Source organism: Arachis ipaensis, chromosome B9, assembly GCF_059453495.1.
Source record: "Arachis ipaensis isolate K30076 ecotype BB chromosome B9, ASM5945349v1, whole genome shotgun sequence".
Classification (NCBI taxonomy): domain Eukaryota; kingdom Viridiplantae; phylum Streptophyta; class Magnoliopsida; order Fabales; family Fabaceae; genus Arachis; species Arachis ipaensis.
In genome coordinates this window covers 140,081,456-140,107,709 of record NC_142444.1, presented here as the reverse complement: position 1 = coordinate 140,107,709, position 26,254 = coordinate 140,081,456, and the positions used below count along the sequence as shown (strand labels likewise).

The 26,254-nt window shown below is 37.5% G+C and overlaps 2 protein-coding genes and 2 non-coding genes across 4 annotated transcripts; 2 read left to right on the top strand and 2 right to left on the bottom strand.

Moving 5' to 3' along the window:
- Window positions 1-4,477: 4,477 nt before the first annotated feature.
- Window positions 4,478-4,585, bottom strand: LOC148546561 (small nucleolar RNA R71). The gene has a single exon (XR_015901342.1). It is a non-coding gene; the product is annotated as a small nucleolar RNA R71 (small nucleolar RNA).
- A 6,866-nt stretch (window positions 4,586-11,451) lies between these two features.
- Window positions 11,452-13,520, top strand: LOC148546560 (uncharacterized). Its single transcript, XM_088499252.1, has 3 exons — window positions 11,452-11,550; window positions 11,659-11,889; window positions 12,942-13,520. The coding sequence occupies exons 1-3, from the start codon at window positions 11,452-11,454 to the stop codon at window positions 13,518-13,520; spliced, it is 909 nt and encodes a 302-aa protein (XP_088355378.1).
- A 7,709-nt stretch (window positions 13,521-21,229) lies between these two features.
- Window positions 21,230-21,302, bottom strand: TRNAK-UUU (transfer RNA lysine (anticodon UUU)). Its single transcript has one exon. It is a non-coding gene; the product is annotated as a tRNA-Lys (tRNA).
- Window positions 21,303-23,116: 1,814 nt separating this feature from the next.
- On the top strand, window positions 23,117-25,643 carry LOC107619068 (DNA topoisomerase 6 subunit A-like). The gene is made up of 2 exons (XM_016321275.3): window positions 23,117-23,783; window positions 24,717-25,643. Exons 1-2 carry the CDS (start codon window positions 23,192-23,194, stop codon window positions 25,376-25,378), a joined length of 1,254 nt encoding a protein of 417 aa, XP_016176761.1. The 5' UTR covers window positions 23,117-23,191; the 3' UTR covers window positions 25,379-25,643.
- The last annotated feature ends 611 nt before the right edge of the window (window positions 25,644-26,254 follow it).

Below are 26,254 nucleotides of genomic sequence, written 5' to 3'. Positions count from 1 at the left end.
GCTTCATGGACGGTTATTCTGGATATAACCAAATTTTTATTGCGGAGGATGATATGGCCAAAACTGCTTTCCGTTGTCCTGGGGCGTTAGGTACATATGAATAGGTGGTTATGCCTTTTGGTTTAAAAAATGTTGGAGCGACATATCAACGAGCAATGAATGCCATTTTCCATGAGTTTATTGGAAAATTTATAAAAGTGTATATTGATGATGTAATGGTCAAATCCATTTCTGTAAATCAACATATAGACCATTTAAAAAAAGCATTTTTGACTATGAGAAAAAAAGGATTGAAAATGAATCCTTTAAAGTGTGCTTTTGGTGTATGATGAGCGAATAATTTATACGCTTTTTGACATTGTTTTTAGTATGTTTTTAGTAGGATCTAGTTACTTTTAGGGATGTTTTCATTAGTTTTTATGTTAAATTCACATTTCTGGACTTTACTATGAGTTTGTGTATTTTTCTGTGATTTCAGGTATTTTCTAGCTGAAATTGAGGGACTTGAGCAGAAATCAGATTCAGAGGTTGAAAAAGGACTGCTGATGCTGTTGGATTCTGACCTCCCTGCACTCAAAGTAGATTTTCTGGAGCTACAGAACTCGAAATGGCGCGCTTCCAATTGCGTTGGAAAGTAGACATCCAGGGCTTTCCAGCAATATATAATAGTCCATACTTTGGCCAAGAATTGACGACGTAAACTGGTGTTCAACGCCAGCCTTCTGCCCAAACCTGGCGTCCAGCGCCAGAAAAGGATCCAAAACCAGAGTTGAACGCCCAAACTGGCACAGAAACTGGCGTTCAACTCCACAAATAGCCTCTGCACGTGCAACACTCAGGCTCAGCCCAAACACACACCAAGTGGGCCCCGGAAGTGGATTTATTCATCAATTACTTACTCATGTAAACCCTAGTGACTAGTTTATTATAAATAGGACCTCTTACTATTGTATTAGACGTCTTTTTGACCATCTTTTGATCATCTTAGGATCTTAGGATCATCTTTGAACGCATTGTTCTTAGATCAAGGGGGCTGGCCATCTCGGCCATGCCTGGACCTTCACTTATGTATTTTCATACGGTAGAGTTTCTACACTCCATAGATTAAGGTATGGAGCTCTGCTGTTCCTCAAAGATTAATGCAAAGTACTACTATTTTCTATTCAATTCTTCTTATTTCTCTTCTAAGATATCCATTCGCACCCAAGAACGTGATGAAGGTGATGATTATGTGTGACGCTCATCATCCTTCTCCCTTATGAACGCGTGCCTGACAAACACTTCTGTTCTACATGAAATAAGCTAGAATGAGTATCTCTTAGATCTCCTAACCAGAATCTTCGTGGCGTAAGCTAGAATGATGGCGGCATTCAAGAGAATCCGGAAGGTCTAAACCTTGTCTGTGGTATTCTGAGTAGGATTCAATGATTGAATGACTGTGACGAGCTTCAAACTCGCGAGTGCTGGGCGTTAGTGACAGACGCAAAAGGAGGGTGAATCCTATTCCAGCATGATCGGGAACCGACAGATGAATAGCCGTGCCGTGACAGGGTACGTGAGCATATTATTCACTGAGAGGAGGGGATGTAGCCACTGACAACGGTGATGCCCTTGCATAAAGCCAGCCATGGAAAGGAGTAAGACTGATTGGATGAAGATAGCAGGAAAGCAGAGGTTCAGAGGAATGAAAAGCATCTCCATTCGCTTATCTGAAATTCCTACCAATGATTTACATAAGTATCTCTATCCCTATTTTATTATATAATATTCGAAAACACCATTATCACTTTATATCTGCCTGACTGAGATTTGCAAGGTGACCATAGCTTGCTTCATACCAACAATCTCCGTGGGATTCGACCCTTACTCACGTAAGGTATTACTTGGACGACCCAGTGCACTTGCTGGTTAGTTGTATCGAAGTTGTGACAATTATGTATTGAGATCAGAGCACCAAGTTGCTCACGTTGCCGGGGATTGTTTGAGCCTGGACATCACAATTTCGTGCACCAAGTTTTTGGCGCCATTGCCGGGGATTGTTTGAGTTTGGACAACTGACGGTTCATCTTGTTGCTCAGATTAGGTAACTTTCTTTTCGTTTTCTTTTCAAAAATCTTTCAAAAATATTTTCAAAGAAAAAAATTTATCTTTTGTTTTCGAAAAAAAAAAATAAAAATGTTTTCAAAAATTTATTCAAAATTTTTAAGAATGAATTCTAGTGTTTCATGAAGCATGTGAAGCCTGGCTGGCTGTAAAGCCATGTCTAAATTCATTTGGACTGAGGCTTGCAATTTGTTATCAAGAGCAATTTAGTTGTTGCTCATCCACCTGCTGCTGATCCATGATCACCTGCTGAAGCTTGGCTGGCCATTGGCCATGTCTAGTGTTCTGGACCGGAGCTTTCATTGAAAGCTTGGCTGGCTAGTGAGCCATGTCTAATTCCTGGACTGAAGCTTTAGACTAATATGGCAAGATTCCTGGAATTCATATTAAAAATTTTGGAATCCTTATTTTCCTTTTTCAAATAATTTTCGAAAAAAAAAATCCAAAAAAATTTAGAAAATCATAAAAATAAAAAATATTTTTGTGTTTCTTGTTTGAGTCTTGAGTCATATCATAAGTTTGGTATCACTTGCATATGCATCCTGCATTTTTCGAAAATATCATGCATTCATAGTGTTCTTCATGATCTTCAAGTTGTTCTTGGTAAGTCTTCTTGTTTGATCTTGATGATTTTTTGTTTTGTGTTTTTTCATGTTTATCATATGCATTCTTGAATTCTTAGTGTCTAAGCATTAAAGAATTCTAAGTTTGGTGTCTTGCATGTTTTCTTTGCATTAAAAATTTTTCAAAAATATGTTCTTGATGTTCATCATGATCTTCATAGTGTTCTTGGTGTTCATCTTGACATTCATAGCATTCTTGCATGCATTCATTGTTTTGATCTAAAAATTTCATGCATTGCATCCTTTTAGTGTTTTTCTCTCTCATCATAAAAATTCAAAAATCAAAAAAATATCTTTCCCTTTTTCTCTCATCAAATTCGAAAATTTGGATTGACTTTTTCAAAAATTTTTAAAATCAAATTGTTTCTCATGAGTCAAATCAAATTTTCAATTTGAAAATCTTATCTTTTTCAAAAATCAAATCTTTTTCAAAATTATTAGTTATTTTCGAAAATTTCAAAAATATTTTTCAAAAATCTTTTTCTTATTTTTATATCAAATTTTCGAAAATAACATCACCAATTAATGTTTTGATTCAAAAATTTGAAGTTTGTTACTTGCTTGTTAAGAAAGATTCAAACTTTGAGTTCTAGAATCATATCTTGTGATTTCTTATGAATCAAGTCATTAATTCTGATTTTAAAAATCAAATCTTTTTCAAAAACTAATTCCTATCATATCTTTTCAAAAATATCTTCTTATCTTATCTTTTTCAAAAAAATCTTTTCAAAATATCTTGTCTAACTTCCTAACTTCTTATCTTTTCAAAATTTGTTTCAACTAACTAACTAACTTTTTGTTTGTTTCTTAACTTTTTCAAAACTACCTAACTAACTCTCTCTCTCTAATTTTCGAAAATATCTTCCCTCTTTTTCAAAAATTTCTTTTTAATTAACTAATTATTTTTATTTTTTATTTTTGATTTCAAAAATTTTCGAAAATTACTAACAATTTTAAAAAAAAAACCATTTTTCAAAAATCACTAACTCTTTTTCAAAATAATTTTCGAAAATTATCCCTCCCCCATCCTATTCTATTTATTCATTCATATCCTAACATCTCATCTCACATCTCTTCCATCCGTACAGTTGTGTTTCTTCCTTTACATCACATCCTTTATCTCCCCCTCTTCTTCTACTCACACAGGGATCCTTATACTGTGATATAAAGGATCTCCATTATTATTATTATTTTTCTGTGCCTTCTTCTTTGTCATATGAGCAGGAGCAAGGACAAGAACATTCTTGTTAAAGCAGATCCAGAACCTGAAAGGACTCTGAAGAAAAAAATTAAGAGAAGCTAAAATACAACAATCCAGAGATAACCTTTTAGAAATTTTCGAACAGGAAAAGGAGATGGCAGCCGAAAATAATAATAATATAAGGAAGATGCTTGGTGACTTCACTGCACCTAATTCCAATTTACATGGAAGAAGCATCTCCATTCCTGCTATTGGAGCAAACAATTTTGAGCTGAAACCTCAATTAGTTTCTCTGATGCAGCAGAACTGCAAGTTTCATGGACTTCCATCTGAAGATCCTTTTCAGTTCTTAACTGAATTCTTGCAGATATGTGATACTGTTAAGACTAATGGAGTAGATCCTGAAGTCTACAGGCTCATGCTTTTCCCTTTTGCTGTAAGAGACAGAGCTAGATTATGGTTGGATTCTCAACCCAAAGACAGCCTGAACTCTTGGGATAAGCTGGTCACGGCTTTCTTAGCCAAGTACTTTCCTCCTCAAAAGCTGAGCAAGCTTAGAGCTGATGTTCAAACCTTCAGACAGAAAGAAGGTGAATCCTTCTATGAAGCTTGGGAAAGATACAAACAGTTGACCAAAAAGTGTTCTTCTGACATGCTTTCAGAATGGACCATCCCGGATATATTCTATGATGGTTTATCTGAGCTATCAAAGATGTCACTGGACACTTCTGCAGGTGGATCCATTCACCTAAAGAAAACGCCTGCAGAAGCTCAAGAACTCATTGACATGGTTGCTAATAACCAGTTCATGTACACTTCTGAGAGGAATCCTGTGAGTAATGGGACGCCTATGAAGAAGGGAGTTCTTGAAGTTGATACTCTGAATGCCATATTGGCTCAGAACAAAATATTGACTCAGCAAGTCAATATGATCTCTCAGAGTCTGCATGGAATGCAAGCTGCATCCAACAGTACTCAAGAGGCTTCTCCTGAAGAAGAAGCCTATGATCCTGAGAACCCTGCAATAGCAGAGGTAAATTACTTAGGTGAACCTTATGGAAACACCTATAACTCAACATGGAGAAATCATCCAAATTTCTCATGGAAGGATCAAAAGCCCCAACAAGGCTTTAATAATGGTGGAAGAAACAGGTTTAGCAATAGCAAGCCTTTTCCATCATCAACTCAGCAACAGACAGAGAACTCTGAACAAAATGCTTCTAATTTAGCAAATCTAGTCTCTGATCTATCTAAGGCCACTGTAAGTTTCATGAATGAAACAAGGTCTTCCATTAGAAATCTGGAAGCACAAATGGGCCAGCTGAGTAAAAGGATCACTGAAATCCCTCCTAGTACTCTCCCAAGCAATACAGAAGAGAACCCAAAAGGAGAGTGCAAGGCCATTGACATAAGCGCCATGGCCGAACCTGTGAGGAGAGGAGAGGACGTGAATCCCAAGGAGGAAGACCCCCTGGGACGTCCAGTGGTCAATAAGGAGCTTCCCTCTGAGGAACCAAAGGAATCTGAGACTCATCTAGAGACCATAGAGATTCCATTGAACCTCCTTATACCCTTCATGAGCTCTGATGAGTATTCCTCTTCTGAAGAGAATGAGGATGTTACTGAAGAGCAAACTGCCAAGTTTCTTGGTACAATCATGAAGCTGAATGCCAAATTATTTGGCATTGATACTTGGGAAGTTGAACCTCCCTTGTTCATCAATGAACTAAGTGATCTGGATCAACTGACATTGCCTCAGAAGAGACAGGATCCTGGAAAGTTCATAATACCCTGTACCATAGGCACCATGATCTTTAAGGCTCTGTGTGACCTTGGTTCAGGAATAAACCTCATGCCCCTTTCTGTAATAGAGAAACTGGGAATCTATGGGGTGCAAGCTGCTAAAATCTCACTAGAGATGGCAGACAGCTCAAGAAGACAGGCTTATGGACAAGTAGAAGATGTATTAGTAAAGGTTGAGGGCCTTTACATACCTACTGATTTCATAGTCCTGGATACTGGAAAGGAAGAGGATGAATCCATCATCCTAGGAAGACCTTTCCTGGCCACAGCAAGAGCTGTGATTGATGTTGACAGAGGTGAAATAGTCCTTCAATGGAATGAGAACTCCCTTGTATTCAAAACTCAAGGATCTCCCTCTGCAACCATGGAGAGGAAGCTTGAAAAGCTTCTCTCAAAGCAGAGTCAACCAGAGCCCCCATAGTCAAACTCTAAGTTTGGTGTTGGGAGGCCACAACCAAACTCTAAGTTTGGTGTTGAACTCCCATATCCAAACTCTAAGTTTGGTGTTGGAGAGTCTCAACAAAGCTCTGCACATCTGTAAGGCTCCATGAGAGCCCACTGTCAAGCTATTGACATTAAAGAAGCGCTTGTTGGGAGGCAACCCATTGTTTATCTAACTTTTATTTTCATTGTTTTTCATGTTTTCTTAGGTTCATGATCATGTGGAGTCACAAAATAAATAGAAAAATTGAAAACGGAATCAAAAACAGCAGAAGAAAAATCACACCCTGGAGGAGCATCTGTCTGGCGTTCAGCGCCAGAACAGAGCATGGTTCTGGCGCTGAACGCCCAAAATAGGCAGCTTCTGGGCGCTGAACGCCAGAACAGGCATGGTTCTGGCGTTCAACACCAGAAATGGCACACAAATGGGCGTTGAACGCCCAAAATGGCCACCAACCTGGCGCTGAACGCCCAGAGTTGGGTACAAAGGCATTTTTACATGCCTAATGGTGCAGGGATGTAAATGCCTTGAACACCTCAGGATCTGTGGACCCCACAGGATCCAATCAGGATCTGTGGACCCCACAGGATCCCCACCTACCTCCACTCACTTCTTCTCACCACTCTCTTTCACACAACCCCATAAACACTCTTCCCTAGAAACCCCTCACCAATCACCTCAAGCTCTCTTCCCCACTAAACCTTCATCACTCACATCCACCCACTCTTCCCAATAAACCTACCTCATAAACTCCACCTACCTTCAAAATTCAAAACCAATTTCCCACCCAAACCCACCCATATGGCCGAACCTTAACCCCCCTCCATTCCCTATATCAAGACCTCCATTCTTCACCAAATTCACACAACACACCCCTCTACACTCTCCTTGGCCGAAACCACATCTCCCTCTCCCTCTCCATATTTCTTCTTCTTCTTCTTCTATTCTTTTGTTTATTGCTCGAGGGCGAGCAATATTCTAAGTTTGGTGTGGTAAAAGCATAGCTTTTTTGTTTTTCCATTACCATTGATGGCACCTAAGACCGGAGAATCCTCTAGAAGAGGGAAAGGGAAGACAAAAGCTTCCACATCCGAGTCATGGGAGATGGACAGGTTCATCTCCAAAGCCCATCAAGACCACTTCTATGATGTTGTGGCCAAGAAGAAGGTGATCCCTGAGGTCCCTTTTAAACTCAAAAGAAATGAGTATCCGGAGATCCGACACGAAATTCAAAGAAGAGGTTGGGAAGTTCTAACAAATCCCATCCAACAAGTCGGCATCCTAATGGTTCAAGAGTTCTATGCCAATGCATGGATCACCAAGAACCATGATCAAAGTAAGAACCCGGATCCAAAGAACTATGTTACAATGGTTCGGGGGAAATACTTAGATTTTAGTCCGGAGAATGTGAGGTTGGCGTTCAACTTGCCATACATGGAAGAGAACGCACGCCCCTACACAAGGAGAGTCAACTTTGATCAAAGGTTGGACCAAATCCTTATGGACATATGTGTAGAAGGAGCTCAATGGAAGATTGACTCCAAAGGCAAGCCGGTTCAACTAAGAAGATTGGACCTCAAGCCTATAGCTAGAGGATGGTTGGAGTTTATTCAATGCTCAATCATTCCCACTAGCAACCGGTCTGAAGTTACTATAGACCGGGCCATCATGATCCATAGCATCATGATTGGAGAAGAGGTGGAAGTTCATGAGATTACACCTCAAGAACTCTACAAGGTGGCTGACAAGTCCTCCACTATGGCAAGGTTAGCCTTCCCTCACCTCATTTGCCATCTATGTTACTCAGCTGGAGCTTTCATAGAAGGAGACATTCCTATTAAGGAAGAGAAGCCCATCACTAAGAAAAAGATGGAGCAAGCAAGAGAGCCCATTCATGGAGCTCAAGAGGCGTATGAAGCTCATCACCATGAGATTCCGGAAACGCCTCAAATGCACTTTCCTCCACAAAACTATAGGGAGCAAATCAACACCTCCCTAGGAGAATTGAGTTCCAATATGGGACAACTAAGGGTGGAACATCAAGAGCACTCCATCATGCTTCATGAAATAAGAGAAGATCAAAAAGCAATAAGGGAGGAGCAACAAAGACAAGGAAGAGACATAGAAGAGCTCAAGGACATCATTGGTTCCTCAAGAAGGAAACGCCACCATCACTAAGGTGGATTCATTCCTTGTTCTTGCTTTCTCTGTTTTTCGTTTTCTATGTTATGTGCTTATCTAAGTTTGTGTCTTCATTACATGATCATTAGTAGTAGTAACTATGTCTTAAAGTTATAAATGTCCTATGAATCCATCACCTCTCTTAAATGAAAAATGTTTTAATTCAAAAGAACAAGAAGTACATGAGTTTCGAATTTATCCTTGAACTTAGCTTAATTATATTGATGTGGTGACAATGCTTCTTGTTTTCTGAATGTACGCTTGAACAGTGCATATGTCTTTTGAAGTTGTTGTTTAAGAATGTTAAATATGTTGGCTCTTGAAAGAATGATGACTAGGAGACATGTTATTTGATAATCTGAAAAATCATAAAAATGATTCTTGAAGCAAGAAAAAGCAGCAAAGAACAAAGCTTGCAGAAAAAAAGAAAAAAAAGAAAAAAAATAGGCGAAAAAAAAATGTAGAAAGAAAAAGAAAAAGCAAGCAGAAAAAGCCAATAACCCTTAAAAGCAAAAGGCAAGGGCAAATAAAAAGGATCCCAAGGCTTTGAGCATCAGTGGATAGGAGGGCCTAAAGGAATAAAATCCTGGTCTAAGCGGCTAAACCAAGCTGTCCCTAACCATGTGCTTGTGGCGTGTAGGTGTCAAGTGAAAACTTGAGACTGAGCGGTTAAAGTCAAGGTCCAAAGCAAAAGAAGAGTGTGCTTAAGAACCCTGGACACCTCTAATTGGGGACTCTAGCAAAGCTGAGTCACAATCTGAAAAGGTTCACCCAATTATGTGTCTGTGGCATTTATGTATCCGGTGGTAATACTGGAAAACAAAGTGCTTAGGGCCACGGCCAAGACTCATAAAGAAGTTGTGTTCAAGAATCATCATACTGAACTAGGAGAGTCAATAACACTATTCGAAATCTGAAGTTCCTATAGATGCCAATCATTCTGAACCTCAATGGATAAAGTGAGATGCCAAAACTATTCAAGAGGCAAAAAGCTATAAGTCCCGCTCATATGATTGAAGCTCTGTTTCATTGATAGTTTGGAATTTATAGTATATTCTCTTCTTTTTATCCTATTTGATTTTCAGTTGCTTGGGGACAAGCAACAATTTAAGTTTGGTGTTGTGATGAGCGGATAATTTATACGCTTTTTGACATTGTTTTTAGTATGTTTTTAGTAGGATCTAGTTACTTTTAGGGATGTTTTCATTAGTTTTTATGTTAAATTCACATTTCTGGACTTTACTATGAGTTTGTGTGTTTTTCTGTGATTTCAGGTGTTTTCTGGCTGAAATTGAGGGACTTGAGCAGAAATCAGATTCAGAGGTTGAAAAAGGACTGCTGATGCTGTTGGATTCTGACCTCCCTGCACTCAAAGTGGATTTTCTGGAGCTACAGAACTCGAAATGGCGCGCTTTCAATTGCGTTGGAAAGTAGACATCCAGGGCTTTCCAGCAATGTATAATAGTCCATACTTTGGCCAAGAATTGATGATGTAAACTGGCGTTCAACGCCAGCCTTCTGCCCAAACCTGGCGTCCAGCGCCAGAAAAGGATCCAAAACCAGAGTTGAACGCCCAAACTGGCACAGAAACTGGCGTTCAACTCCACAAATGGCCTCTGCACGTGCAACACTCAGGCTCAGCCCAAACACACACCAAGTGGGCCCCGGAAGTGGATTTATTCATCAATTACTTACTCATGTAAACCCTAGTGACTAGTTTATTATAAATAGGACCTCTTACTATTGTATTAGACGTCTTTTTGACCATCTTTTGATCATCTTAGGATCTTAGGATCATCTTTGAACGCATTGTTCTTAGATCAAGGGGGCTGGCCATCTCGGCCATGCCTGGACCTTCATTTATGTATTTTCATACGGTAGAGTTTCTACACCCCATAGATTAAGGTGTGGAGCTCTGCTGTTCCTCAAAGATTAATGCAAAGTACTACTGTTTTCTATTCAATTCTTCTTATTTCTCTTCTAAGATATCCATTCGCACCCAAGAACGTGATGAAGGTGATGATTATGTGTGACGCTCATCATCCTTCTCCCTTATGAACGCGTGCCTGACAAACACTTCTGTTCTACATGAAATAAGCTAGAATGAGTATCTCTTAGATCTCCTAACCAGAATCTTCGTGGCGTAAGCTAGAATAATGGCGGCATTCAAGAGAATCTGGAAGGTCTAAACCTTGTCTGTGGTATTCTGAGTAGGATTCAATGATTGAATGACTGTGACGAGCTTCAAACTCGCGAGTGCTGGGCGTTAGTGACAGACGCAAAAGGAGGGTGAATCCTATTCCAGCATGATCGGGAACCGACAGATGAATAGCCGTGCCGTGACAGGGTGCGTGAGCATATTATTCACTGAGAGGAGGGGATGTAGCCACTGACAACGGTGATGCCCTTGCATAAAGCCAGCCATGGAAAGGAGTAAGACTGATTGGATGAAGATAGCAGGAAAGCAGAGGTTCAGAGGAACGAAAAGCATCTCCATTCGCTTATCTGAAATTCCTACCAATGATTTACATAAGTATCTCTATCCCTATTTTATTATATAATATTCGAAAACACCATTATCACTTTATATATGCCTGACTGAGATTTACAAGGTGACCATAGCTTGCTTCATACCAACAATCTCCGTGGGATTCGACCCTTACTCACGTAAGGTATTACTTGGACGACCCAGTGCACTTGCTGGTTAGTTGTATCGAAGTTGTGACAATTATGTATTGAGATCAGAGCACCAAGTTGCTCACGTTGCCGGGGATTGTTTGAGCCTGGACATCACAATTTCGTGCACCAGTGTATCGGCAGGAAATTTCTTAGGCTTTATCGTTCATAAGAAGGGGATTGCTATTGATAAGAATAAAGCAGATGCAATATTAGCTTTGTCTGCACCCAAATCGAAAAAAGAAGTACAATCGTTTTTGGAAAAAATTAATTATCTTCGAAGGTTCATTTCGAATATTTCAGATCGAACTAGGGTATTTGCGCCTCTAGTAAAATTAAAGATTGGTTCGAAATTTGAATGGACTACAGACCATCAGTTAGCATTCGACTCGATCAAAACTTATTTGGCCAAGGCCCCAATTATGGCGAATGTTCGTCCATTCGAGCCTTTAAAATTATATATTGCAGCATCTGAGAATTCGATTGGATGTATGTTAGCCCAAGATGATGAAAATGGGCATGTACGCGCAGTTTATTACCTTAGTCGAGTCTTAACTAATATCAAAACAAGGTATTCACCGACTGAAAAATTATGTTTGTCATTATATCTTGCTTGTATGAAATGAAAGTGTTATATGGTGGCTAAATCGATAAAGGTGATAGCGCAGACTGATGTTGTTAAATATATGCTTAGTTTCCCTATGTTAAGGGGGCGTTTAGGGAAATGGATGTTAGCATTAACAGAATTCGATTTGCAATATGTCCCAGCGAAAGCTGTTAAAGGACAGGTCATTGCAGACTTTCTTGTGGATAATTCGAAAGGTCTGAATGACCAGGGGGCAAATATTGTTGATATAGAGGTCAATTATTAGAAATTATATTTTGATGGATCTAAGCACAAAGATGGTGCAGGGGTTAGAATCCTTATTATTTCACCTGAGGGTGTTCCATCAGAATTTTTGTTTGAATTAAAGTATCCTTGCTCTAATAATGTCGCTGAATATGAGGCTTTAATTTTAGGTCTCGAAATTTTAATCGACAAAGGGGCTTTAGAAGTTCAAATTCTTGGAGACTCACAATTGGTTTTAAAGCAGTTGTCAAAGGAGTTTAAATATAACAATGAAACGTTACAGAAATATTTAGTAACTGCTTGGGAGATGTTAACTTCTTTTCAGAAGGTTTCTTTAGTACATATCCCTAGAATTCATAATGAAATTGCTAATGAATTGGCCCAAATTGCTTCAAGATATCGGGTTAGCCCGAAAACTATTAGAAAATTTTCTAGTATCCATCAAATTTTAGTGCCAGCAATTGAAAGAGAAGTGTTGTGTATGGATGAATGGGAGGATTCTGATTGGAAAAAGCATATTGCTTAGTATTTGAAAGATCCCAATACTGCAGTTGATAGAAAAATAAAGTTACAGGCAATAAACTTTGTTTTATTAGCTGATGAGTTGTACAAAAAAGGGGTCGATAAAAGTTTACTGAGGTGTTTGGGACGAAAAGATCAGAAAATTGCTTTGGGTGAAGTTCATAATGGAATTTGTGGTACTCATCAAGCAGGAAGGAAAATGAGATGGGTGTTATATCGTAATCAGGTGTTTTGGCCATCTATGATAAAAGATTGTATTGATTATGCAAAGGCGTGTCAAGAATGTCAGAAACATGGTTTGATACAACAAATTCCAGCGGCCGAATTACATTCGATAATAAAGCCATGGCCGTTTAGAGGTTGGGCTTTGGATTTAATTGGGTTGATTCACCCTCCTTCTTCAAAACGACATAAATTTATTTTGGTGGCTATTGATTATTTCACAAAATGAGTTGAGGCTATTCCGTTGGTAGAGGTTGGTCAAAGTGAGATAATTGATTTGTCGAGGAAAATATTATCCATCGATTTGGAATTCCTCAGACATTAAGTACTGACCAAGGAACTATGTTTACCGGTCAAAGAATTAAAAACTTTGCAGCCTCGAGGAATATTAATATGGTCACTTCGACTCCTTATTATGCACAAGCTAACGACCAAGTTGAAGCAGCAAACAAGATATTGATAGGCTTGATTAAAAAGCATATTGGGAATAGGCCTCGAACATGGCATGAGACTTTAAGTCAGGTATTATGGGCTTATCGAAATTCACCAAAAGGTTCGACAGGAACCTCACCTTATAAATTGATGTATGGCCATTATGCAGTATTACCATCGGAAATTAATTTGAATACCTTGAGGGTATCGAAACAAAATGATTTTCCGATCGATGATTATTGGAACGCAATATTTGACGAGTTAAATGAGTTAGATTCAGAGAGAATTTTAGCACTAGAGAATATAATTCGACAGAAAGAGAGTATTGCTCGAAGTTATAATTGTCGAATTTCTAAGAAATCTTTTCAAAAAGGCGAATTGGTTTTGAAAGTTATTTTACCAATGGAAAAAAATCGAGATTTCTTGGTAAGTGGTCCCATAGTTGGGAAGGTCCCTTTCAAGTAATAGGGACATATTCTGGAAACGCTTATCGAATTAAAGATATCGAGTCAGGAAAGGTGATTAGCTCGATTAATGAAAAATATTTAAATTTTTTCTATTGTTGGCAAACATAGAAAATTCAGCATGCATAAAGTTTAAAAGAGACCAAAGTCATTACAAAATAAAGAAAAGTTTAAGGCGCCAATAATTTAGCCAGAACAGAGCGCAGTTTTGTCCTTTTATTTTTCCAGAGTTGTGAGTATCCCAATTTGTTTAGATTTGTCAGTTTGGATCTCCTCAATCTGTTGTTCGACTTTCTCTCGCTCAGTGTCAATCGAGACAAGTTGTTGGATAAGGAGGTGTTGTTCTTGCCGAGCCGCAACCAAAGGTCTAGCCAAGGTGGTCCGATTTTGGCGAAGAATGGTGAGTTATTCTTGAATTAGAACCAATTCCGCTTCAAGCCTTGCTTCTTCTTGGTCATGAAAGGCTTGGACAAAAATAGCACGGGCAATCTTTAAATCAAACTCATCACGAGCAGCTTTGATTGGTTGAGTAGTTGCTTGGTGATTTTCAATTTTGGATACGACTGTGGCTTCTCGATTTTCAATTTCCTGGAATTGAAAATGGAATGCGACACTTTCTTCGATGAGTTGTTTGAATCCTTGAATTAAATCAAAATTGGGAATGTTGGTTGGAAGTTTAAAAGAGGAGCTTAAAAGAGAGGTTAAAAGTTGATTAAGAATTGGGTCATTAACCCATGTGGCAGGAGGATGATCCAAGAGCTTGATGAGCGATCGAAGTTGTTCCCGAGTATCAGGATCCAATTCGATTGGAGGTCTTGTATAAACTGGACTTGGGATGACTGGAACAGGTATTGGTACTTTGGTTTCCTGGATGATTTTATTCAAAATAGAAGTTAAGTCGTCCAAGGTAGCACTAGATGGAGTCGTCGGGATGATTGATGTGCTTGGTTTTAGTCCCGGAGGAGTCTGAAGTTGTGCTAAATCTGAAGGTGTTGGTTGCAATTATGGTGGAGTTTCTGAAACCTTGGATTTGGAAGAGTCTGAATTGGTAGTGTCAGCAGCTTTGGAAGCAGAATCAGAGTCAGGAACTATTAGATTCTTTTCGGAAAGAATAACCTGATGGTCTGATGAAGTCGATTCAATCCTTTGAGTTTCTGCTGGAGAATGTTGCAAAGGATTGGTTGTTGGATCCACTATTTGGGTTGTGTGAGAAGAAGGTGGAAAAGTGGCTGGAATTACTCTGGATCTTGAAAATTGAATCGAGTCGTGTGACGTTGACTGTTCTTGACCGTGTTGCTGTGGCAAAATTAATGGGTTAAGTTCTTCAGCAGAAGTGACTAAGTGAGTGACGTGGGCAGGCTAAAACAAAAAAGGTACACATTTGTGAATTTGAATTTTACATTAAAATAGGTAAGGTTTGTAGTGACGATCGTATTACCTGAGAAGTTTTGGTCCTGCGGATCAATTGGGGGCTAGAATCAGAATCGGCTACATCTTCTGATTGGGAAGAGACAGCAGGAGTGTCTTTGTTGGCCAGTTTGATTTTCTCAGAACTCTCAGTTGATGAAAGCAGTATCAACTGATAAGAAATCCAGAATTAAGTGTGATTTAAAAGACAAAAGTTGAAATATGTTTTAAATAAAGAAAGGAATTATAAAGTTACCTTTCGAGAAGTTTTAGTGGGAGTTTTCCTGCTTTTTGCTGGTGGTGGTCGAGCAGTTTCGGCTTTCCTTTTCTGAGTTCTTTTTGGAGAACTCTCAGTAATAGGGGTAGTTTAGATTGCAGTTTGTTAAATATCTTCTAAGGTACGAGTGTACCTTGCATAATATGCAGCCCACCATTCAACACATGATTTGGTAATATAAGAACTGTGTTCATACTCCATGAAACTAAAACGATCCCTGCGCTGTTGATTCATGGCAAGGCAAGAATCGAAGTCTTCTTAGGTAGTCAGAAGGAAGTGACAGAAAGGGTCATCATTTCGAGACTGAGGTTTGGGAATGGCTTGTGAAAATCCTAATTGTCTGGCGGACAGGTGAGGAGCATACAAAGTTATTTTGAATTTTTCTTTTTTCTGTAAAGATAATCCTGTGGGGATTACTTGAACAGCTAGTAGGTGTGCCCAACTTCGTTTGGCAAGTTCACCTCCTTCATATGAGTTTGGAAAGAGCAAACGGTCTAACCAGGCAGGGCCTCGATTGCGGCGTAAGAAAGGAGTGAAATTCAGTTGTTCATTCTCAAAATTTTTACAAGAATGAAAAAGGGCAAAAATAGCCCAAAACCTATCCTCATCTGATTGTGCATTTGGGAAATTAGGTTTGTATGCAGATAATCGAAACCCTTCAATATATTACTTGTCAGTATGACCACTCTCAGGTTTGGTCATGAAGTTCTCAAAGATGGCGTTGAGCCATAACTGAAGAAGCCTTATGGCCTCCTACAATTATTAATTTGTTATCTCGTAGGTCACAAACAAATTGGCCAAGTTCCTCGAAGATGTGCCCCAAGAGAAGCTTAACCAGGTTGAAAATTTTACCTTCGTGGAGAACTATGGCCAAAGAGAGGTAAAGTTTTGACATTTAAACGCTACGAGAACAAAATAGAATTGCATTTAACCAGTAGAATAGGAAAGCTACATGTTCATTATCGGTGATCCTGGTACCTTCTCTACCCATGTTGTGGGCAATGAACTCACTGTAAGAGCTGCTCAGAACGACGTTGTATTGACGTTTAGGTTGCATTTCAGAAGTATAATCTGGTAAATTGATGGGAAGTCCAGTGATTGCGGCTACGTCGAGAAGAGACATTCCAATCATTCCACAAGGAAGGTGGAAATTATTGGTGGTTCTATTCTAGAAGCATGTAACAGCCCTGATCATCCAAGGATGTGTGGTTAAAGAAAAATGAGAGAGTCTCAGCAGTTCGTGAATCCTTAGAGCTCCCCAACTGGCACTTTTGGTGGGTTCGAGACGTCGGTACCAGGCTGTAAAGTCATATCCTCATGGGTTGATTTTTGGGTTGTTCCTGAACGTCTTTTAGTTGATAAAATGAGAAATGTTGAAAGATTGGTTTATTAGCAAATCTTCCCCTTCAGCACTGGGGAAAGAAAGAGACTTCTTGTTCACCTTTTTCAGCGACTCAATTGGTCCGAGGAAGCAATGTATATCAGTTCTGATTGTGAAAGGAATTAAAATCCTATTATCACTAGTTTGAATGTGAGGATCATCAATGATATCATCATCGATCTGATTGAGAATGCGAAGAGCTGGTGGAGGTGGTAGTATTGATGTATGGCCTTTACCTTTGTCAGAAGAGGTGATTTGTGAGGAAGAGCCAGCCATTCTCAGATTGAAGAGTTTTGCGAAGAGATTCAGGGTTGTAAAGAAAGTTTGGAGAATGATGGAATTCAGGAAAATTGACTGAAGGTAAGAACGGTGGATTTAAAGTGTTAATGTAACCATTATTGTAGAGAAAATACAAAAAGATGTAACTTCTTGAGGAAGATGTAATGGTGGAGAGAGAGGGCGTGACTCTTGGGAGACGTGTCGAGTGGACTGGTGATAATGGAAGGTTTAAATGACAATTATTATTAATTTGAAAACTGACATTTTTGGATTAAGTGCTTTGTTTTTCGATAATAATATCAAAGGAAACCACATTAATCCAAGGGGGCAATTTGTTGATCGAAAAAATTATTTTCTATCAGAAAGAGTCAAATAAAAAAATATCAAGTATGGGTTTCGAGAAAATGTGTCTAGGAGGCTAAGTTTGGGAATAGATGATGCGGAAATCGTTTCCAATTGCTTTGTCGAAATTGAAGAAGCTGAGTCGAGAGGGAGATTCGATTTGAAGGACTTTCGAAGATTTAGTCGAGTGGTCAAAGAAGTGAGAAGGTTAGTGGATAATTAATCACATGGAGAATATCTATAATCGTGTAGCGGGAACAGTTACCAAGGGCGGTTGTGTTTCAAAATTGTAATTTATTTTAATTATAATTAATTGTAATTAATGTAATTTTAATTTACCGTTATGTAAGGTTAGCTTATAAATACCAGGAAATTTTAGTGAAAAGGGGTTGGAACTTTTACTCAGAAAAACACTCAAGCATACTCACATCCCAGGGAATTCCTGAGTCTGCAATCAAGTAACTTTTCTGTAGGGTTCCTTCCACCTTCTTTATTCTTTTAATTTATTTTCTTGTAAATTTAACATTTCAATTGATTTTATCTATTAAGTGTTCTTTATTTTATTGTTCAATTTACCTTTCTGCGTTTAAATTTTACATGTGGAATTCATTTGCTTCAAACGAAGGCCATTTATTGTTTATCTTTAGTTTCTTTGAAAATTATTGATTTAGTTTACAAAACTTTAATTTCTGAACTTTATTTGTCAATTCTTAAATTTATTTTATTTTAAATTTTAAATTTAGTCTAATCGAAGACACTTTGATGCACTTCTAGAAAACTGGTACTCGCACAGAGGAGTAGGTTTCGCTCCAAAATCACTAGATATCGAACCACCATTGATTTTCTAAAAATTGACAAAACACTCTAATAGGGAAAAACTTCAATAGGAGCAACCATAAACGCAGTTATATTAAAATCATATAGAATCTTAACTACTTTCTACCTCCACCTTACAACCCAACATCTTTGATCACATTTTCATCTCTTCTTTCCAAACTAGTTTACATCGCTAACCATTAGCCAACAACCACACACATATCCACTAGTGTCACTGCACAAAAATTACACAAGATGTCACAACGCATATCCAGCTTTGGAAGGGAGCTGATAGAAGGAAAACAATCACTATCAAACAAAGAAATCCCTCGTAGAAGTAGCAAAAATGTCATTCTGGGAATCTGGGGGAACCCAGAAGGAGTTTCTATCTCTGAAGTGGGACGCAACAAAGTACTGAAAAGCCTCAAGGATATGTGAAAAGGTCTGTAAATTTTGAAAGGGGGACCGTGGAGCATAAAAGGCCATCTTCTAAATCTCCAACTATGGTCACAACATGAATCAATATCTAAAGTCAGCCACCAATACATGGAATTTTGGGTCCAGATACATGGGCTACCCATGGAGAACATGAACAGAGAAACTGGCAGAATCATTAGAGATATGATGGGGATTGTTATAGATGTGGAAGACCCCATGAAGAACCATGTGCTCATGAAAACTTTCCTGAGGTAAGGATAGTCGTGGATATTCTCAAGCCTTTACCCACAGGTTTCTATATGGCAGGGAGAACCTCCCCAATGTCTGGGTTCAGTTTAAATATGAGCGCCTTCAAGATAGTTACTGTATGAACTGTGGGATCATAGGACACAGCAAAAAAGAATGCAACAAAGAGATGGTCATAGCTTCGTGGAATCCAGAAGTACTAGATATACTCCTGGATTACGTGTAGACCAAGCCAAATCATTGAATACAGGAGAGGGAAGAAGATGGAAGCAAAGCAAATCAAATCACAAGAAGGGGATGAAGAGATGGAGGCGCGTGACATCCAGAACAAATCTTTTTTGCTGTGATTTAAATGTTCGTTTGATTTTTTTTTCCCAGAATGCCCAGTCAGTATTTGGTTGACTGGTTTTGCTCACTGATTGTATTTGATGATAAATTTTAAATTGATAACTCTATTATTGCTTTACGGTCTGTGTTAAATTTTATTAAAGTTTCTTGAATTTACACTGCCTATTTTGTTATTAATCATTGTGATGAGCTTTGTTAAAATTAGGTTGAAAACTATTAATCTTTCTTCATTTTTCACTGTTCTAACTTTTGCCTATTTATTATATGCTTCATGTTTTCATTGTTTTCTTCTTATGAAGAAAACATTTGCAATTAGTGATTGTATGATTCATGTTTTGATTGTTCTGTTATATAAAAAAAAAAAAATTCTATTTTCATTATTTTGTTCTTTGTTTGGTTGCACTGTCCTTATTCTTGATCTCCACCGACTTGCTACCCCTCCTCCATGTTGGATTTTCTTTGTTTCAGGCTTTGTTGTGTTTTTGTTTGAGCCTCCGTTGTGTGTTTGTTTCAGGCTCTATTGTGTGTTTATTATGCAACACTATCATTTTTTGTTTTACTTTTTGACTTAGCTACATTAAGACAATATTGTCTATCTTTAAATTGTGCATTATAATTCAATCCAACTATTTTTAATGGAAGTATAATTATGTTAATTATCAACAAATTTGCAGCAAGTCATTGCATATTTTGATGATTAATTACATTTAGTTGGTCATATTTTATGTAGGATTTTAAATTTCAAAGATATTTAGGATATTTATTTATAATTTATTTATTATTTTATTATGGAACGATTTTTCTGGTTGAACCACAATTAGACCGGTTGGAACAGTAAACCAGTAAATCAGTGACTAGAGCGGTTTGATGACCGGTCCGGTTTTTAGAACCTTGCTCTCGACTTTCTTTCTCAGTTTCTTGTTACTCTCGTCTCTCTCCCACGAGTTCAAGCTCTCATCTCCAGTCTCTCACTTGTCGTCTCCGGTCTGTCACCTCTCTCTTGGTCTCTCATTCATCGCTTCACACTCAGTCATCGTTGTCGCTCTCTGTTGTCGCCGCCGCAAAAGCAGCAGGTCTCGGGACTGGTCTTCGTCGTCGCTCTCTGTTAGTGACGGACCCAGAAAAATTTAATAGTGGGAGCAAAAATATAATAAAATTTAGGTATAGAATTTTTTTTGGCTTTCCACGATACCCAATAAGTTAAGGACTAATTCATCGTTAATTTGGGTTCTATTTAACAGTCTGCAATTGACCAGCAATGAATTGCATGCTACACATACGAGATGAAATTCAAACTCCCAATACTTACTTAAGCGGACAACTAAGCTATCACTTGACCAATCCAAATTGGTTTAGATATATTTAAAATTTTAAATGAGAACTATCTATACATATTGATAAGAACTAAAAATATATATACAATCACTTATTATAATATTTAAAATAATAAAAATATAATTTCATAAATACAGTATAATATTCAAAATAACAAAAAAATAATTTATAACTACTTTTTTTATTTTAACATGACTAAATATTATTTTTTTATATTTTTTTAAACAATTATTTTACTTTTTATTATCTCATATTTAATTGTCAAAATCTACTTATTATAATCTTTATGGTATAAATAAATTTTTTAACCAAAATAATTACAGTATATTAACATATAAATAACATATTTTTTATCTTAAATAATTTAAAAAAAATTACTAATAATTTAAGTGATATTTAATTAAAAAATTAAATTTTAATATAATTAGCAATTAATTAACTAATATAATAAAGTTAATTATCACTATATTTTGAGTTTATTTATTTATTTTTTATACTAAATTAAATTTAATAAAATGTTTTTTAAATATAAAATACAAAAAAAATATTTATATTTTACTTTAAAATAAAAATAAACATAATATAATAAGTTATATATATATATATATATATATGTTATATAAAAGTGTAAGTATTAGTTTTTTTGAAAAATCTTTGTGGGGGCAAATGCCCCCTCTTTTTTATGCGTGGGGCCGTTTCTATTCTCTGTCTCGTCATTGTCTTGCACTCAAGCGCGTGCTTTTCCTGCACCCCCTTTTTCTTCTTCATCTTCGTTGGTCCTTTTGACATAACTCCACTTGAAATTATTTTCTATCTTCTATCCTTTGTAGTAAGGTAGGTTTAGGTATAGCAGGACTTGAACCTGCGACCATTAGGTTAAAAGCCCAATGGTCTACCAACTGAGCTATTTACCTCAAAAAAAGAAATCAAGTAGTAAACGAGTGAAACAAAGTCTGATTGATGCAGAGAAAAGAGAAACATTTTTCCGGCCAAATGGGCGTTGATGTTTTAGACCTTTTCTCGCAAAATTTTGTATCAATAATCAGCATTCTTTTCGATCTTGTACCTTAGTACACTGAACACCAACCCAATCTCAATGAAGACGGGAAGCGCCTGTGAACATAGAAATTGTCTGTCTGGCTTTCAAGACGAATCTCTTTCTATATGCAATTTCGATAAGAGTCGCCGGCAGCAGAGGCTGTAGGTCCCAGCGGGCTGGTCTTCGTTGTCGTCTTCTTGCTTCGAGTCTTGCCATCAGCTTCCTTCGCGTAACCCGATTTGGTGAGTTATAACAAATTCCCGTTGCTGCATCACTGCGCTTTGATTTTGTTGCTGAAAGTTGAATTTGTAGGTGAAATTTGTTATTGAGTTTGTTGAATTTGTCATGGTCTTGTCGAAATAATCACTTAGCTTAAGTTTATTTGTTGGAAAATCTTGAATGTTACTAATTGAGCCTTGAATTTGGTGTTGTTTTGCTAAATAATCACTTAGTTAAATTTTTTTTGCTAAAATTCATCACCCAGTTGGATTCGTTCACTGAAAATTAAATCAGTTGTTGTCTTGCTGAAATAATCGCTTAGCTAAATTTTTTGTTGTTGAAAATAATTATAGTTGAATTTGTTGTTGAAAATGAGGCTCATGTTCTTTGCAATTTAGAATAAAATTGTTCAATTAAACTGTTGTTTCCATACTTTTTGTTTGTATTATTATGAATTATTCTTGGTTTTGATTTGCGAAAGATATACAAATGTAGATATAGATGCAAATCAAAATGAAGGAAATGTTGGTCAAGTTTTAAATTTATCCTATAAAGATATAGATGCCGAGTTTCAGATCACCTCTTGGATTTGATTATTGATTGTGTTATATTTTGTTCTCTCTTGTTCTTTAAACTGAGAAAGTATTTTATATTAGTAACTAGTTAATTGTCTCTTTTTGTACTTTAATTATGTCTAAGAATTAATGCTTGATTGTTATTAATATGTTTGTGAAAACATATACTTTTGATTTTAATTTTATTTTTATAATTTTACATTTTTATTTAATTATGATCGGATCAACCGGGTAAATTAGTGACTTATCGATTGAACCAGTAACCCGGTTGTATGACCGAGTCAATTACCGATTCGGTTTTGATAACTATACTATTTTCATTATGCAGTTTTGCACAAATTTTTATTTTTGCCCCTAAGATTCACGTAATTATTCAATTTGGTCCTCGAAATTCAAAATTACCTATACTATTCCTCTAGATTCAAGTCTGGGCACCAACATGGTCCCTCGACTCTTTCCGACGATGATTAGGCAAACGAAATGCTAAGATGGCACCCTCCCTGCCATGTTGGATGATGAGTAAATGACATCGTTTACTCTTGGCGCCCAAACAAGTCAAAAATGAAAAATAATGGAGGTAGAAAAAAAAATACTTTATTTTGGATCTTCATCATTTCTTCTCCATTCATATACAAAGCAACGATATTTTAGATTTGTTTGGACACCAAAAATAAACTATGTCGTTTACTCATCATCTAGCGTGGAAAGAAAAGTGACATCTCAGCCTTCTATTTGCCTAATCATCGCCGAAAAGAGTCGAAAGACTATATTAATATCCAAACTTAAATTTAGAGGACTAATATAGATAATTTTAAATTACAATAACCAAAATAAGTAATAGTGTGAATTTCAGGGACCAAAACAGAGATTTAGTCCACAAATACTGTCCCCAGCCACCGTCAAAATCAGTGTAGTCATCGACTTCCATTTCCCGCCCACACTTTGCCCCATCACTCCCCACCTCCCATCCATGGCAGAGAGCAGCAAGAAGCGCCGTCGAACCAACACCGACGACCTCCCTTTCAAGAACAAGCTTAAACCAGACTCCACCATCCTCCAAATCCTGAAAGACTTCTCCACCTCTTCCTCCTCCTCTTCCTCTTCCTCCAAAGCCCTAACCCTCCAAGACCTCTCCCTCCCTTTCTCCTGCCGTGAAGTCTCCGATCTCAGCCTGTCTTCCGTTCAGTCCATCATCGAGTCCCTCGTCCTCCGCATCGCCCACTCTATCCTCTCCGGCAACGGCTTCGCCTTCGACGTCCCCTCCCGCTCTGCCACCAACCAGTTTTACGTCCCGGAGCTTGACCGAATTGTCCTCAAGGACAAGAGTTCACTTCGTCCTTTTGCGAATATCTCGACGGTTAGGAAGTCCGCAATAACTGCCCGCATATTGCAGCTGGTTCACCAGCTTTGCATTAAGGGGATTCATGTCACGAAGCGTGATCTGTTCTACACGGATGTTAAGTTGTTTCAGGATCAGATCCAGTCCGATACGGTTCTTGATGACGTGTCCTGTATGCTCGGATGCACACGATCCAGCCTCAATGTGGTTGCAGCCGAGAAAGGTATTGCCTTAATAGATCACAGTGTCTTAAATTGCAGTTGCAGTTGCTGTTCGTTGTAGAAATTTTGGTGGTTGCAATGTGGATACTCTCAATTATAAAGCGCAATTGACTATGTGAAGTGTGTATTTTTATTAATTTGGTAGGAGTCAACTTGTCAATTGTTGATAAAAATCTAAATTTGAAATGGTTGAGTAAATTTTCCAATTGCAAGGCATGAAATTTTGTGCATGAAACTTGAAATAAAAACTGTTGCCACGTTGATGTAATTGTGTGATTGAGAGTCACATGTCAATTATGGTGGTTGTGATTGCAATGTTGCATCTGCATCTCGCTATGGGCCTTTTCGGGTTTGTATGACTTGGGGAGTGTAAAGTTAGACGTTTAAATTTTAATGACGAAGTTTAACGTGGTAGTATAGATTTGGTACAAGGGACTATATATTTGAAATTATCTTAAGAGTCTTAGTTTAAGATGTGGTGTTAGGCTTGCTCCTCGTTTAAAGGCATGTTCCATATTTTTGGTCTCCTTCTGGCCACCTTAATTTCTAGAGTTCATGCAGTATGTAAATTTTTATCACTTTTTATATATTCAAACTCATTATGCTGGAATCTTGGTTGTTTATCATCTTGATTGATCCTTTGTGAGTAGTTAGGTGATTAGTTACTCTGGCAATTTTAGCTGACTCTTCTAGTTAGTTACAAAATGCACCTGACTAAGTAATTGGTTGCTCCCATGTAATCAGATTAGTTCATGTGATTAGCTAGCAATTATTTACCTCTTTGGGTGATTTGATTATTAGGCTTAGATATAGATGCATGTGTGATTTACTACTCATGTTTGTATAAATGGCTTGTTATATGCACATTTCATTGCCTAGTAAAATTTTTCCAATTCTTATTTTCGCTTGTTTCTTGTGATGTTTATCAACCAAAGGTGTTGTTGTCGGGAGGCTGATCTTTAGCGACAATGGGGACATGATTGATTGCACAAAGATGGGTATGGGTGGGAAGGCCATTCCACCAAATATTGATCGAGTTGGGGATATGCAGAGTGATGCTTTGTTCATTCTGTTGGTGGAGAAGGATGCTGCTTATATGAGATTGGCCGAGGATAGATTCTACAACCGGTTTCCTTGTATAATCGTGACTGCAAAAGGGCAACCTGATGTTGCTACAAGGCTGTTCCTGAAGAAGATGAAGATGGAGTTGAAGCTGCCAGTGCTTGCACTTGTAGACAGTGATCCGTATGGGTTGAAGATTCTCTCTGTCTATGGATGTGGGTCAAAGAATATGTCCTACGACAGTGCCAACCTGACAACCCCTGACATAAAGTGGCTCGGGGTTAGGCCTAGTGATTTGGACAAGTACAAGATACCCGAGCAATGTAGGTTGCCGATGACTGAGCAGGATATTAAGACTGGAAAGGACTTGTTGGAGGAGGATTTTGTGAAGAAAAATCCTGGTTGGGTTGAGGAATTGACATTAATGGTGAAGACTAAGCAGAAGGCTGAAATTCAGGCCCTGAGCACCTTCGGCTTTCAGTATCTATCTGAGGTTTATTTGCCTTTGAAATTGCAGCAGAAGGATTGGCTATGACGTTTCACAACCTAAGAGCAATGTTTATTGTCTAAGATGCTGACTATGTCACCACCTGCTCCAACAGTTTAGTGATGCAGTAGTATTTATTAATGCTCTGATTTTTAGATCGACTTTGTGGCTTTGATCTCCCGACTTCCGCATTTGAAATGCTAGAGTTTCTCTTTATCTTGGTTAATTCTGAACCGAAACATCGTATTGTTTTGTAGGACTGTAAAAATGAGTACTAATGCAACTTCAAAATATTGAAAATGTTAAAAAGACATGCAACTGGAAAAATACTGCATATTAAAACAACTAACTCGGTTTGATTATGATGGATTGATAGGAAGCATTATACTGGGAGTTGATTTATTATAACAAAATTGCTCTTTTGTTTATTAGCTATAGCATATACTTGTAGTTTTGTACAGTCTGTTATAGCTTAACAAGTTAGTTAGGACTTGAATTAGCCATATTAGTTAGTTAGACTATCACCTTCTATATATATAAATGCATGATTGATTGAGTCAATACATAATTCACTTTTACAATCAATAATACATAAGCCCATGTATTCAACACTGTTCTTTTTTAAAGCCATTTTAAAAAATCAAGCATGCTTGGGGGATTTGTCATGGCAAGATTATAATAGAAATGAAAAGAATAAAGACTTAGCTTGGTCTCTCAAATTTCATGTATGGTTCAATTCGATCTCTCATTTTAATTAACTCAATTAGATTAATTTAATTTTCAATTGAATGCCATCTTATCTTTCAAAATTAATATTGTAACTCTATTGGCAAAATAGTAAGAAACTTCTTCAGAGCTTCAAACTTTTATAAGAGAAATAACCGTGCAAAGAAATTCAAATTTTGGTGAAAGTCTTTATTGGGG

What these genes read in the sequence shown, in the direction of transcription:
- LOC107619068 (XM_016321275.3), top strand. Translation starts at nt 23,192, where the DNA reads ATGGCAGAGAGCAGCAAGAAGCGCCGTCGAACCAACACCGACGACCTC. An exon ending in TGTGGTTGCAGCCGAGAAAG is followed by an intron (nt 23,784 to 24,716) that starts GTATTGCCTTAA and finishes TATCAACCAAAG; the next exon opens with GTGTTGTTGTCGGGAGGCTG.
- LOC148546560 (XM_088499252.1), top strand. Translation starts at nt 11,452, where the DNA reads ATGGCGAATGTTCGTCCATTCGAGCCTTTAAAATTATATATTGCAGCA. An exon ending in AAGATGATGAAAATGGGCAT is followed by an intron (nt 11,551 to 11,658) that starts GTACGCGCAGTT and finishes ATGAAATGAAAG; the next exon opens with TGTTATATGGTGGCTAAATC. An exon ending in CAAATATTGTTGATATAGAG is followed by an intron (nt 11,890 to 12,941) that starts GTCAATTATTAG and finishes GGAATTCCTCAG; the next exon opens with ACATTAAGTACTGACCAAGG.